The 15820-nt window shown below is 38.8% G+C and overlaps 1 gene segment (V, D, J or C); it reads right to left on the reverse strand.

Annotated features, from left to right (window-relative positions):
* Nucleotides 1-2736: 2736 nt before the first annotated feature.
* LOC123825916 lies at nt 2737-15360 on the reverse strand. The segment is given in 3 exon segments: nt 2737-2886; nt 14850-15157; nt 15243-15360. Coding segments are annotated over 3 exon segments (504 nt in total).
* Nucleotides 15361-15820: the final 460 nt, after the last annotated feature.

The raw sequence follows: 15820 nt of genomic DNA on the forward strand, positions 1-15820 counted from the left end.
ATGCTCACACACTGCCACCTATGGAGAAAGCCCTTGTGAAAACCGACATTCAGATCACTCTTGCTGTTGGGTGCTATGGTAGAGTAGCTCCATGTTCTGGTTTGGCTGCAAAACACTTCCTAGATGTAGCAGCTAGTGTCATAGATGAAGATTATGGAGGAAATACTGGTGTTGTACTGTTCAATTTTGGCAAAGGAAACTTTGAAGTTAAAAAGGTGACCGCATTGCACAGTGCATTTGTGAACAGGTTTATTATACAGAAATAGGGGAAGTTCAAGATTTGGAAGACATTGAATGGGGGCCTGGAGGTTTTGGGTCCACTGGAAAGAATTGAAATACATGCCGAGAACAGAAAGTGACAAAACATACTTTTTCTTAAAAATAAGAAGCTTTTTTTGTGTGTGTTGGTGCTTAATCAAGCTTTAGCTTCCTAAATACTTAGTTGTCTTATTGTTGTGCGTGGGTCACTGGCCAGCAGTGACCACGGAACGCTGTGGATGGCTCGACAATAAACACGCGAGAAAAAACAACACATGCACAGAGACAGACTAGTTTCTGTGGGGAAGTAGGGACAAAATGGCCACCCCCCCTAGTGGGGAGCGCGCTGATTTACCGTCCATACCTGCTTTTATTGGGCTCATTCTGCATAATAATTCAGGTAAAGTACAGTACTCATTAGGGGGAAGTAAGGAACTATAGAAAACAAAGAACTCTGCTGGTCTATTGAGTTGGGGGTCAAAGAGCTGTAAGACTGAGGAACAAACTAACCTCCTCCTAAGACCCTTCTCATTCAACTGAGAGCATTCTAAACAAAGGAGGTTTCCCAGTAATTTACATATTCTTTCTTAGGCCTGATCACCCTGGGGAATCCACACTTCTCAGTACCGAGCTGCACCACCCTGTCATTGTTTCAGGCTTAGGTGGAGCAAGGGAACTAAGGCAACCGAGAGATAAGGAGATTTTCTTCCAGACGCTGAGAACTCAGGCTATGTGAAAGCCAAGGAGCGAGGGTCCATCACCCCCTTTTGCTGCAGCCCCCCCAAATCCTTCTTTTGGGGGTCCTCCCAAAGTGATCGTGCCTGTCTTAGGTCATTCCCCCCATGGGGAATCTTACCCGTCTTTGGCTAACCGATCAAGCTTTTGGGGGTTCAGTCATGAATAAAGCAGCAGAAGCAGCATTCCTGCCAGGAAGATAAGCTTTTGTCTCGTTGCTGGCTTACAGTTCCAAGGGCGTTCCCTTAGCCTTAGCCTGGGCGGGGGTTTCAGCCTCTGATACCAGTCAGGGCGGTTACCAACATCTTATAACCAAGGCAAGGGTACATTTTGTGTATTTCTGCATTTGATTGATGTATAAATCTGCATGGTATCTTAACACCCATTACTTTTTCTGTCAAATGTGTATCAGTTACTGACTCCACAGAATATTCTATTATGTAATTTAGTAAATGCTGACCCTTCAACAGCTTAATTTACAGTTAGCTTTACAAATGATAAGCAAAGCCTTTTATTTGCTGGATTTGATTTTTTTCACAGATTCTTACATAAACTGGACTAAAAGTTAATAAAAAGTCAAAGTTAAAAAGCAAAAGATTTATAGTTGTCTCTTTTTGATATTTTTTTTATTTTAAATTTTGATAAGAAATCATGTAAATAAAGATCTACCTTCTAAACTTTCTCTAGTGGTACAGTTAAGTCACATTAAGATTATTTGGTTAATTGTGCATCTGAATTCTGGAAACTTTCATCTCACAGAAATGTGGCAATATCCATTAAACAACCACTTCCTCATTTTTCTGTAAAACCAAGGCCCAGGTAACTACCTTTTCTTTTCTCTGAGTTGCACTCCATTAGAACTCACCTAAGTGGAAGACTGTGGCATGTGTCTTTGTGACTCAAGTGCTTCACTTAGAACATGTTCTAGTTTGACTTTGTGGTACCAGGTGAGAACATATTTTCTATTTCCAGGCAGAGCAGTATTCCATTGTGTATATGTACTACATTTGTATAACTTTTTGAAATATTTTATTCATTTCTAGAGAGAAGGGAAGAGAAAAAGATAGAGAGGGAAACACTGGTGTGTATTTGCTTCTCGTGCAACACCTCTTGGGGACCTGACCCAAAACCCTGGCATGAGCCCTGACTTGAAATTGTACCAGGAACTCTTTTGTTCACAGGCCAGCACTCCATCCACTGAGCCACAACAGCTGGCACTGAATATACTACAATTTTTAATGTATTTATCCATTGACCTGGTGGTTGTTTCCACCTACCAGGCTTTTGTATTTAATGCTACCATTGACACATATATGCAAATGTCTCTTTCGAATCCTCAATTGAATATTTTGGGGTGACATATAACCTGTGACATTTGTGTATATAGATGATTCTCTAACCAACTGAGCAGTGGGTGAGAAGTAATAAATTCTCTTAATTCTATTAATTTACATTTCTTTCATGCCTTGATATATCATTTTTAGTGCTAAATAATATTTCATTGTATATATTTCAGTTTCCTTTTCTATTCACCTGTTCACATATATCTTCATTGATTTGAATTTTTGGAATGTATGAATTAAACTTCTAAAAATAGTCCCATGTAGGCTTTTGTGTAGATAAAATTTTTAGCTCTTTGGTTAAATACTATAGAGCACATTTTTTTGTATTATATAATAAGTGTATGCTTAGTTGTGTGAGGACTTCTAAACTCTTCCCAAGGGACTGTAGCATTTTGTATTTTCACCAGTAAGGAATGAGAGCTCCGTTTGCTCCACATGCACAGCAGCATTTGCTTTTCTCAGTGTTCTGGATTCTGACCTTTCCAGCAGGGGTTTTCATGTTGCTTGAATGTGCACTTTCTTCAATTTTCCTTCTTTTAATGTCCATTTCCTAAAAGACATAAGATGTTGAGAGTCTTTTAGACACCATCTTTTTATCTATATATTTTTTAAAATACTTTTATTTATCTATTTCTACAGAGAGGTAAGGGAGAAAAGGAGAGAAACATCAATGCCTAAAAACACATTGATCAGTTTCCTCTCTCACACCACCAAATGGGGATCTGGAGTCAAACCCAGGCCTGTGCCCTTACCAAGAATCAGACTGCTGACATTTTGGTTCAAAGGCAGGTGCTCAGTCCACTGAACCACACCACTCAGGGCTTACAAATATTTTTTCTCAGCTCATGAGTTCTTCTTTTTCCCTCATGATGATGCTTGCTTTTTTCTTTTTTTTTCTTAATGCTTCATTTGAGACATCAGTTTAAATGTTAATACTATGAATTTGAGAAACAAAGTTGGTTTACAATTTGCCTTGAAAAGTATGTGGTCTCCTGAGCTTCTGTGCCTCAGTGTGTTGACCACCAGCCTGCAAACCAAAGGGTCGCCAGTTGGATTTCCAGTCTGGGGACAAATGCCTGGGTTGCAAACCAGGCCCCCAGTAGGGGGTGCACAAGAGGCAACCACACATGGATGTTTCTCTCCCTCTCTTTCTCTCTCCCTTCCCCTCTATAAAAATAAATAGAATCTTTACAAAAATGTATGCAGTGCATACAATTAAGTTTTTGTAATTGTTCAGTAACATGGAACTTATATTTGCAGTCCGTTTTTTTCATAATTTCCATAAACACATCATGACTCATCGCTTGAAGGTGACATGTTGAGAGATAATTTTTTTGGTGTAACAAGGTCTGTTTAGCAGGTATACAGACGTGTAATATGAAAACTGAACCTGGCCTGCACTGTAGGCATGTGCCCTTACTGGGAATCCAACTGGCGATCCTTTGGTTCAGAGGTGCCAGCACTCAATCCATTGAGCACACAAGCCAGTGCTCCCTGTTTTTCCATCAGATTGTTGTTTGTTTTTTTGTTTGTTTGTTTTTGGTGTGGTGTAAGTTCCTTGTATCCTTTGAATATTTAGCATTATTTGTGAGTATCTTCCACTATTCACTAGATTGGTTTGTTTTCTTGATGATTTCCATTGTTCTGCAAAATCTTATTTTATTGTAGTCTTGTTTAGTTTTTTTCTCCTGTCTGCTCTACCTACCATGTTATATCTAAAAGAATATTTTTTAAGAGTCATGACAGAGTTTGTCAGCTGTCCTTTCTTCTAGTGTTTTCATGGTTTCAGGTCTTAAATTTAGGTTTTAATCCACTTGAAGTTTATTTTGGTACATGTCATAACAAAGTGGTCTACTTATAATGTTTTGTGTGTATTGGTTCAGTTTCTCTCAGACCATTTATGATAGAATCTGTCTGATCTCATTGTATATTCCTGATTTTTTAATAAATTAGTTAATGACATATATTTGTTCATTTTAAAAATTGGGTTACTTGTTTTATCATGATGTTTTGTAAAAGTCCTTCATATAACCTGGGATATTAACTACTTATCAGGTACACTTTGTAGAAATTTTTTCTTTCCTTCTACAGGATGTGATTTTATCCTACTGGTTGTTTGCTTTAATGTGCAGGAGTTTTTATATTTGGTGTAATGCTATTTGTTTACTTTTGCTGGTTTACATTTCCTTTGGGTGTTATAATAAAAAAAAATGTCCTACAATCTCTTTTTTTAGTGAATTAAGAGCTATTAGCTTTTGCCCTGGCCCTAGAGGCTCAGTTTGTGCAGCATCATCCCTCAAGCTAAGGTCTCTGGTTTACTTCTGGGAAAAGGAATATGCCTGGGTTGTTGGGCCTCTTACCTGGCTGAGGACATAAACAGGGAACTGCTTGATGTTTCTATATTTTAATGTATTTTTCAATTTGAATATTCTGTTTTTCAGCTTCCCATTCTATGTTTGGCTTACTTTTACATTTTCTCTGTTTTGATTTTTATTTTGGTCATTTACAGGTTTGCTACTATTAAGTAGTTGTCATATTTTTTCTATGTTTCTATATTCAGGTGGGTATTTTTCACTTCTTTATCCAGTAGATAATACATTTCAATACACATAGTGCCAGTTTTTGTAGATATATTTTAATTTTCTGATTTGAATTGGTTTTCTGTTTCCTGTCTTGATATATTTGTTGAATTTCAGAAATGTAAACAACTAGGCTTTATGAACTTCCTTTCTCCAGGTTAAGAGAAAATAACATTCACCCCTAGTTTAAACTTTAATTTTGATAAACACAAGTGGTGTGTGTTTGTTTTTTATTGTGTGTGAGGAGCAAGTTTAATATAGTGTCAGTTTCTTTCTCAAAGCCCAGGGTATCTTTTTATGCTTGATATTGATCTCCAGTCCACTGGTTTCTGTGGTATTTCAAGTATCACCATTCCTTTTCAGTGTGCACTTTAATGTATTCACTGTGTGCTGTTATGCTGTGAGCAATGTGGGTCCTGCCAAACAGAAACACATATTTTGAAGATGCTTGAAATCTGTGAGATCATTGATCTCAGGCATGCCTGCCTGACTCAACATCAGAAAATTCATAGTGGAGAGAAGCCCTATGAATGTCTACAATGTGGGGAAGCCTTTAGACACCATGGAGCACTTACTCAACATCAGAAAATTCATACTGGAGAGAAACCCTATGAATGTACACAATGTGGGAAAGCCTTTAGACACCAGGGAACACTTACTCAGCATCAGAAAATTCATACTGGAGAGAAGCCCTATGAATGTACACAGTGTGGCAAAGCCTTTAGACACCAGGGAACACTTACTCAACATCAGAAAATTCATACTGGAGAGAAGCCCTATGAATGTACACAGTGTGGCAAAACCTTTAGGCAGCGGATAACACTAATCATCAGAAAACTCACACTGCAGAGAAGGGTTATGAATGCACACAGTGTGGTAAAGCATTTACTTCCTCCTCAAACCTTATTTTACATCAAGTAGGTCATTCCCATGAAAAGGTTTATATATGTAAAATATGTGGTAAAGCCTTTCACCAGTCCTGTAAGCTTTCTCGGCATCAGAAACTCCATATAGGAGAGAAGCCTTTTAATTGTTGAGTATGTAATAAACCACTTTATAGTCCTCAAGCCTTATTCGACATCAAGTAATTCATACAGAGGTAATTCCTTACTTATATACCTAATGTGACATAAACTTTAAACAGTCCTCAATGCTCATTCATCATAAAATATATTTATACTGTAGTGATGCCTTTTAAATGTACATAATGGCATAAAGCTTTTAGCCACACATAACCCTTACTTATCAGTAGAGAATTCATACTAGACACAAGGCTTATAAATATGGACTCTGTGGCAACACTTTATGACATCAGGTCACTCGTAGTGGAAAGAAACCATATAAAAGCAGTGTATATAACAAGTCTTTTTGTGACCAGAGCTGCATTAGCCAGATTGGGACATATCCATCTGGAGAAAAGCTGTACAAATGTAGTAATTATGGGAAGATTTTAGCCCATAATGGAAGCATACTCAACAAATTAAAGGTTTTTTTTAACATTCTCTTCATAAGTACATATGAGATTTCACACCATTTAAAAAAACATTTAAAGGAAAATTGTAGAAAATCATATATGTGGACCTACAGCCTCATTATGTATTAGAATGCATAGTAGGGTGGGATTCTACATTCATAAAATATGAAAGACTTTTGTGAATTTACACAGTCCCCATAATCCCAAAGAACTTATAGCTGAAAGTAGCTTGAAAGGTGTAAAAATTCAGGAAAGTATGTAATTGAAAAAGACTTTCAAAATATCATAATTCAGAGTAGAGATTTAATGATAGCTTTCAGGTATTACTCTAAATCAGAATAATTATTACAGAGAATCACAGAAAGTTTAAAAATACCAATCAGTAGTTTTCAGTGTGCCTCAAAATGTCAAGAGGATCGATGTCCAGTTAGGTATAATTACTCAGAATATAAACTACTGTATATTGACAGCATTTGAATTATTTTGACAAGGATATATTAAATTGATTCCAGTCTCCTAGCAGTTGATGCTACTGTTTTTATTCCTGGTGTGTGTGTGAAGTCAGTGGGTTGATTGCTGGTTCCTTAACAACCCGTGAACTTGTGCATATTAGGTGAGCATCACTCATAATTACATTCTGTAGAAGATTGAGGACACTATAATGCACAATGTATCAAAAATCTAAATGAAATTGCTGTTTCAAGGTTACTCAGAATTTTGTTGTATGTTACATTGTAAGTCATGCTATTGTGTGTGATGGTAAGACACAGAAATGTTAAAAAAATTTAAATACTTTTCTAAACCTCCTTTTAAGAAAATTTCAATTTATTAAAATCCTGATGTATCTTCATGGTAGTCATAGTTGAATATTAGTTCATATTGTTGGAATGAAAAGCCATCCATGATATGTGAGGAAATATGGACAGTTCATCTGTCAGTGCAGAACATTGTTGTATGTCCACATTTGCTGAACAGTTAGCCTCCAGGTATAAAACCAAAGAAAACTGTTGCATGAGATGATAATTTACAAGAACAATAATACTCCCCAAATGTTTCCAGTGTGTGTGTTGAGAAAAGGTAACACAATTGTACTGTGATTTTTTTTTAATTTAGATGCTGTTTGAACTTATATTTTTATTAATAAAGGTGAATATACTGGAACATTTTAATGTCTCTAAAGTTACTCAGGTTTACAGATAACAATGTGTTGTTTTGTAATGTAGTGCAGTTACAGCATTAGCAGTTTGTTTTCTTGGTGGCCTCTGACATTAAATAATCTGGAAAATTCCCCCATATTGATAAATTCCATTGTACCTAGTGGAACATTCTCGTAATAAGTGTAGATGATAAGGTTTTTTTTGAAGAGTTCAGCTATGCTACATTATAATATTGCTGTTGTGTCATTTATTTTCTGTAACTAGTATCCTTGAACCGCCACAACCTTCCCCTGCAATTTCACATACCAGGCAGCATCTCCCAGAGTCACAGTTAAATGTCCCTTCTTGACCTCACTTACTGGCAGCTGCTCTGAGCAACAGTCTTCCTTCCACCTCAGGCCTTTCACCAGCCATAACCATTAGATAAGACCCCTCCAGACGTTTCCAAGATCTTGTCATTTTGGTTCATTTTGAACAATCTACACTTAGTTCGAGAACCCCAAAGTCCTCTGCACATGAACCCTAATGAAATCACATGTCCTGGGGTCTCCTACAGTCTCCCAGCATCTGGCCTCATCCTCACATGCAGCTGCTGCAGGCCTGCTGTGTACATCCCCAAGGGTCTGTGGGGATGAATGTGTGCTTCAATTTGTCTTGTGGTCTTTTATATAACTGCTGCTCACTATCCAGAACCAGGGTGCACTGCTTAAAAAAAGCTAATTAAAAAATAGTTTATTTATTATACAGAGAAAGGAAGGGAGGCAGTAAGAGAGGGAGAGAAACATCAATGTGTGGTTGCCTCACTCATGGTCCCACAGGGGACCTGGCCCAAAACCCAGGCATGTGCCCTGACTGGGAGTTGAACTGGCAACTCTTTGGTTCTCAGCCCATGATCCACCCACTGAGGTACACAAGCAAGGCAAATTCCAATTTTCAAAAGTGGAGACAACTATTCTTCAGCAACACCAAAATATTTTTTAAACTGCAAACAAGGTTAATTTCAAAGTTCAGATTAATATTTTTGTAATTATGTCAATAAAGTTTATTTTTATTGATTCACTTTAACAAGCAATACATCTTGATTATTCTATACTGTTACTATTTGACAGGTGACAGTATTCAAAGACATTGGATCTGGACGTAATTTTAGAATCTAGCTGTGTAATTGTGACATTTAACTGCTTATTGAATATTTATGGTCACCTTTCTTTACTGAAAAATGAAAGTGTTCATTTTTTATTTATTTATTGCTTTTTATTTTATTGTTGTTCAACTACAGTTGTCTACATTTACCCCCCACCTCTTACGACTGATTCCACACTCCTATGCTTCTGTCCATGTGCCCTTTATAGTTGTTCCTGAAAAACCTTCTACCTTTCCTTCTCATTATCCCCTCCAAAGCCCCCTCTGGTTACTGTCAGATAGCTCTTAATTTGAATGTCTCTCAGTTCTGTTCTTTCAGTTAGGACAAGGTTTTTCATCTTGATTTTGGCCACCTCCCTGTGTTTGGTTCTGTATATAGGGTAGAGGTACTATGTTTCTTGGCCTTTAAGGTGGACTTACATAGTGAGTGTCCTATAGAATCCACTGGCACAGGCTCCCTGTTCACCCGAGCTGGGGGTCTCCTGTTGTGCCCTCCTTACCATTGTGGGCAGTGTACACACTGCTTTTGTAATTTAGCCTTGAGTTCTTTTGTACTTGAATGGGATGGGTTTACACCTGGGCCAGTCTACTATGGGGAGAAGCCACAACAATAGAGTCCAACCCCGAGTGCTGCAGCACATCACCTGTTCAGGGGTCAATCCCTCAAAGCTGGACCTACTTCAGTGTGATTCTGGTTACCAGTAAGACTGCTTTTTCAATTTGTTACTTGAGGTTGTCAGTGGTACTTTTGCATGAAATGAAGCTGTCTGCCACATGTCCTAGTTTGGGGATATCCACCTGTGCTGCCACTTCTGCCCTGCTAGGTGACTTGCCATGAGATACAAAAAGATCTTCAGATGGCTGCTACTTTAGTTTGTCTCAGAGGTGCCCAGGAGAAGTCAAACTGAGAAAGTGGCCTGCTGGGGTTGACATCAGGCCAGGAGTCACATTTCAGGTGTTAAGGAATATGCAGAACTCAGGTCACCTGTTTGATGGATATTAGAAAACTCTGACACAGGATCAGCACAGGCCACATGTGTGGAAAATCTTCTAGAAAATTCTTGGGTGGGCCTGTGGTTTTGGTGGGGCAAGATATCAGGGAATCACCAGAGCAGAGCTGAGAGATGTAGTCAGGTGGTAGGACTCTCGGGTATGGTGGCAGTCCTAGTGATTCTGGTGGTGGTGTGGGGTGTTCTTGCAGAAAAGGAACAATTACCTCTGACAGCACATCTGTCTGAGAGAAAGTTTCCCCTCCAGCTCACACCATGATTCCAAACCATTAATGTGCTCTCTGCATGTTCAACTGCTGCCATGATGCTGAAACTCAGAGTGACTGGTTCCTTGTAATTCCATTCTCATGCCCTTTAAGGGGAACACAGGTGACTCCAGGTACCTGCCATGTTTCTCCAGCAACACCTCACTGGTTACTACAGCCAGAGGTTCTGGGGACTTGTCTTCCCACCAGTGGTAAAGGGGGGCAGGGGGTTCAGGTATCATGCTGGGAACCATCATTCTTTAGGTGGAACTTCTACAGTCAAGTTATGTCTCCTAGTTTTGAACCACTACACAAAATTGGGAATGTGGGATGTACAATTTTCATATTTTTGTCCCTTCTACTCATTTCGACATGCCTTTTCCTGTGCTTTTTTGGTGAAACTTCTGTACATCCAGACCAGGTGGTTTCTGAACGATGGTTGTTCTGCAGCTTAGTTGTAATTCTGATGTGCTCATGGAGCATTTGAGTATAGGGTTTACCTTTTCTGTAATCTTGATCACAACCCCTAGGCTTTCTTATTTTAGATTACATGTATATGATACCTGACAGTGATTATTCATTTTTTCCTACCTCTGCTTTATTTCACTTAGCAGAATGTTCTCATAGTTCATGTATGTGGGTACAGAGGGCAATATTTTTAGTCTGGAATCACTGAATAATAAATATTCCATTATTATTCATTTTATATGAAATATTATTTTCTATTTATGTGTTGTTAAACATTTTCATTCTTCTCATGAATTGGCTTTTGTAAAGAATGCTCCAATGAACATTGCTATGCAGGTTTCTCTTATAGGTAGTGATTCTAATTTTTGGATGTATTTGCTTACTGGGATGCCTTGATCAAATGGTTTTCTTTTCTAAACTAATATGTGAGAGCTTTGCACTGATTCCCTAGTGGATTCACCAGTTTACATTTCCACCAATGGTGTGCTAGGATTCCCTTTCCCATCATCTCACCAACACTTGTCTCTGCTGTTTTTTGGACACTACTTCTTAGAATTCAAAGGTGGTATCTTAATGTGGTTTGGATTTGAATTTTATTGAAGAGAAGAGCTGGGAATTGAGACCATGGTTGGAAAAGCATTTTGTTTTTAAAATATTTTCATAACTTTTTATGTTCTCAATGCTATATTGTGTTTTATAGTTTTAAACACTCCTTTCATAAGATTATTTTTAGGGGCTCCTGTTTTGGATATTTTACCAGAGAAGTATATGGCCTGTTGTTTAGCATTTATTCATGTTCTGAATCAAAATTGTCCTGATATTCATGTTCACATATCAGAAATATGTGTATTGTTTTCTTCCTCAATGTTAAGATTAGCAGTATGGTTACTGTAAATTGGTGTGCATGTGGGGGTTATGGTGGAAAAACACCCATGTTTTTCAAAACTAAGGTAACTGAAAATCATGAGTGAATTTTTTAAAAAAATATTTTATTTACTTATTTTTACACAGGGAAGGGAGGGAGAAAGAGTGAGAGAGAAACATCAGTGTGCCATTGCTTGGGGTCCATGGCCTGCAACACAGGTATATGACCCTTACTGGGAATGGAGCCTGTAGATGCTTTGGTTCGCAGCCCATGCTCAATCCACTGAGCTATGCCAGCCATGGGACATGAGTGAATTTATTATAGGGTTTTCTGTAACTAGCTACTCTAAAATTAAATTGAACTGCATGTGACCCATATTTCATTACTAAACAATTCTTTTTTTTTTTTAGTATTTATGGATATTGGAAGTCCGTAATTTGGAAAATTCTCAACTGTGTTCAGCATACCTTTACATTTGTTGGAATTTTAGTTTTCAACATAAACTATTTATTTGGAAACTTAAATGTTAGGAAACCTAGAGATGTTTACATCTGGTCAATAATCTGTTTTCCACATGTTATCAAGACATGAAAGCCAATAGAAGCCAGTAATACAAGAGAAATCTACCAAACTGTGGAAATTTTCTGAAAATGTGAAAAGCCACAGAGAAAGTACAAGTCACACTGTGTGAAAAGTCAGCTAATGATGTATATCACAGGAACAAGCATGTATTCTAATCGTTCATTATCTTTAGTGTTTATACCAGTAGTCTGATATTTTAGAAAAAACTATGTTACCATTTTTGTACTTTAACCAAAACATCAATATCTAGTGCTCTCTGGGGAGCAATCAGTATGAATAAAGCTCTTACTTCATTAAATAGGGATCATTCTTATCCATTGCTACTGGAAAACACCAACACTCAATATAAAATTCCTAATGGTGAACATAAGCATCAGAGAAGGCAGGGGATTATATAAAAATCAAAGTTCATACTCATTAGATTCAGGGTGCGCAGCTCTAGAAAGACCACTTCAGGTTTATAGAAAGTATGCTCTACTAACGGGACCACTAGAGGCAGCACTGGGCTTTTCCTGGAAAGAGAAGGATAAGTTCCTATTGAGAGATTGTATGGTAGATACAACACAGAAGAAATGGTGATTTTATTAAGTAAATGGAAATAGCTTGTACTTTAAAGATTGTCCATAAACATGTCTCATTCTTATAAATTGTCAATATAGAAATTGCCAGGGAGAATGATAAAAAACAAACAAACACTGGAATAGTATTTGTAACTGTATGATTCACACTGCATTTGTGTCCTAATTCTTCCACTTCTTATTGGAAATGTATCTTATGTTTCCTGTTTTAATGATAAAATTTAACCATCACTTATAACCCTGCATAGACAATGTTTATTTTACCAACACAATTTTCATTTCATATTTATTCATTTTTATTGATTGATTGATTATAGGTAGAGGGAGTGATAGAGAAAGGGAAACATTTTTTGCTGTTCCACTTATTTTTTTTACTAAATATTTTATTGTTGTTCTATTACACTTGTCCAGTATTTCCCTCATTGCTTTACTCCAACAGCTCCCCTCCACAATCCCCACATTCAATCCCCACCCTATTTCCTTGGATCTCTCATACATGGTCCTTCACTAGTTGCTTCCCCTTCTTTTCACCCTTATCCCCCTCCCCCTCTCCTCTTGGGTTGCTCTCAGTCTTTTCCTTGTTCCCATGCCTCTGGTTCCATTTTGACTGTTTGTTTGTTGTGTTCATTACGTTTCTCTTCTAGGTTAGATCATATGATATCTGTGTTTCAGTGTCTGGCTTATTTCACTTAGCATGTTACAAATAATAAAATATTTGTTTTGATCTTGGGTCACTTAGGGAAAATGATTCTGGTGACTAGTACACAATGGAAACATATACTTTGTTTGATAAACTAGAAATTATATACATTGGGCACCCAAACCTTTTTAGTATTAATTTACACTTCCAGTGACCATAGTGGTAGAAATGGAAAAACATCAGGTGTTTGGTTTGTGTATTGAAAGCAGATTAGCCCATACACTAAAGTGTTGAAACAGACTCCCTGTAACATAAAAAAAAACACAGGTTTTAGAGGAACACAGGGTGAGCATGCAGAGATGGTCAATCACATGCCTTCAGAGAATAAAGAATGATGAGTGTTTTGAGGTCTTAGGGTGTGTCCAGGTTGGGCCTGGGGCTGCAGTGCCCTGCTGACAGGTATGAAACGCTTCAGCCTGGTATCAAACAAGGAAACCCTCAAGCTGCATTTCCAGTTTTTCAGACTGACAGAAGAGGGAGAAGATGGAGCAAGACTTTAAAAGATATGAATAGTCAAGTATTTACAAATGGATGCAGACTTTTTCCATAAGACTCTGAATGTTTACTCCGGAAACTGCTGAGTTCTTGGTTTGGAAAGACCTTTATTTTCATTCTTCTTATATTTTATTACAATCTTTTTTTTTTTGTTGAGGATGGCCATATAGGTTCCATTGTAGGACATAGTTGTTGAAAATGGTTGTAATCTACTATTTGTACACATTAAGCCACTGAAAGAAATGGGAATAATTAGAGTCTCAGCTGCCAGAGGATCCTGTGCTTGTGGGAGAACCAAGGAGAGAGGCACCTGGAGGAGACAGCTGCTGACAGGACAACATCAGACCTGGTGGTAGACACTGTGCATTAACATGATCCTGGAGGTGTTTGCTTTTGTTTGTGGAGCTGTCCATTCTTCAGGCCCTGCTGAGAATGAGGGTGCAGTCAGTGTACACAGAGTGCAGCTGCCAGCCTGTTCACAGTGAGAAAGGCACAGAAAGTCCCACCACCCCCTGTCCTCCTGGGGTGGACCTGTGAGCCCCAGGACTCACCTCTTAGGAGTCTCTGAGCCTGGCAAATTTCACACTGAGTGATCCCTGAGACTCACTGGCATTGATTCCTGTGTTACCTCATCATTATTTCCATTGCTGAGTAGAGTCCATTCATGCATGTTCCCTAGTTTGCTTACTTCAAAATTAGAAAAAAAAAATTGAAATGTTTGTGGCTACTTCAAACAAAAATAATGGGTCTATAACTATGAGCTTATGTTTTACTACAAATATAGAATTTTCTCTTCTGGATCAAACACTCCTCGATCACAATTTAAGTATAATTTCATAATAAACTGTGATATACATTGTTAAGAAAAAAAAAGAACAAACCAGAAACTTGCTGAAGAAGAGGTCAGTAGTCCCTGGTGATATTTCGTCTGCAAAATGTTTATATTTTTGCTTTATTGTCTCCAGTGAAAACCTCAGAAACCAAATTAACAGTGAAGAAGGCAGGGTCCCTGGCTGCAGCTGTGAGCTCTGAGAGGAAACCCCTGCTCCCAGGAGGAAGCTCCTTCAGTTCGACCAGGTCCACACCTGCCACTGGCACGGTTTTCTATGATTGGTGAGGGTACAGCGCCCCCTGGTGTCCTGAGTGCCCCCTGCAGGCCAGCCCTCCTGCCTCCCACAGTGAGGTTTGTGTCTGGGCTCACACTGACTTCCCCTCACTGTGTGTCTCCCACAGTAATACATGGCTGTGTCCTCGGTTGTGAGACTGCTCAGTGTTAAATAAACTTGGCTCTTGGAGGTGTCCCTGGTGATGCTGAGTCGGGATTTCAGCGATGGGTTGTAGTCTGTACTTCCACCACTCCATATAGCACCGACCCACTCCAGCCCCTTCCCTGGAGCCTGGCGAGCCCAGTGCACACTCCAGCTTGTTAAAGAGAATCCAGAGACAGTGCAGGTGAGGGAGAGGGTCTGTGAGGGCTTCACCAGTCCTGGGCCCGACTCCTGCAGCTGTACCTGGGACAGGACACCTGTGGACAAGGAACATCAGACCCTGTCAGTCATGTGCAGTAGCCACCATCCCATAGAACTATTTCTGACATCTGAGACACTCACCCAGGGGGGCTGTCACCAGGCACAGGAGGAGACCCAGCAGTCTCATCTTCTCTAGAGCACAGCTCTGCCTTCTCGAGAAACCTCAGCCCCCTGTCAGGAGACAGTTGTGAGCCCCCACAGCCCAGGGGGCATTTTAAACTGGATGTGAGAAGAAAATTTGCATGTGGGAGACTCTGGTTTCATAACTCAGGAGAGACTTAGATTACTACCCCATGTCCTTCTGGTCCCTGAGCACATTTCTTCTCTCAGACTTGATGGTGTGGGTCAGGGATGGGAGTATAGTTGGGTTATGAGACAACTTTGAATCATGACAGTGGGACAGCCCTTCTTTCCACATTTAAACATTGAAACTGGACTGGATGAGGGACCACACTCTTTTAATTTTCATGCATTATTCAAGTGGATATTAAAACAGATTGACATTATGCCCAAACATCTGCCCAAGTCCCCAAAATCATGTGAAGTAGATTAATTGTTGCCAGATTAGAAAATCGTAATTTTATGAAAAAATAACAGTTTATGTGATATAAAAATAAGAGTAAACTAAAAAAAAAGTCTTTCCCCTCACCTGGCTGAGA

This window comes from Phyllostomus hastatus, unplaced genomic scaffold, assembly GCF_019186645.2.
Source record: "Phyllostomus hastatus isolate PE091 unplaced genomic scaffold, TTU_PhHast_1.1 phas_contig_742, whole genome shotgun sequence".
Taxonomy (NCBI): domain Eukaryota; kingdom Metazoa; phylum Chordata; class Mammalia; order Chiroptera; family Phyllostomidae; genus Phyllostomus; species Phyllostomus hastatus.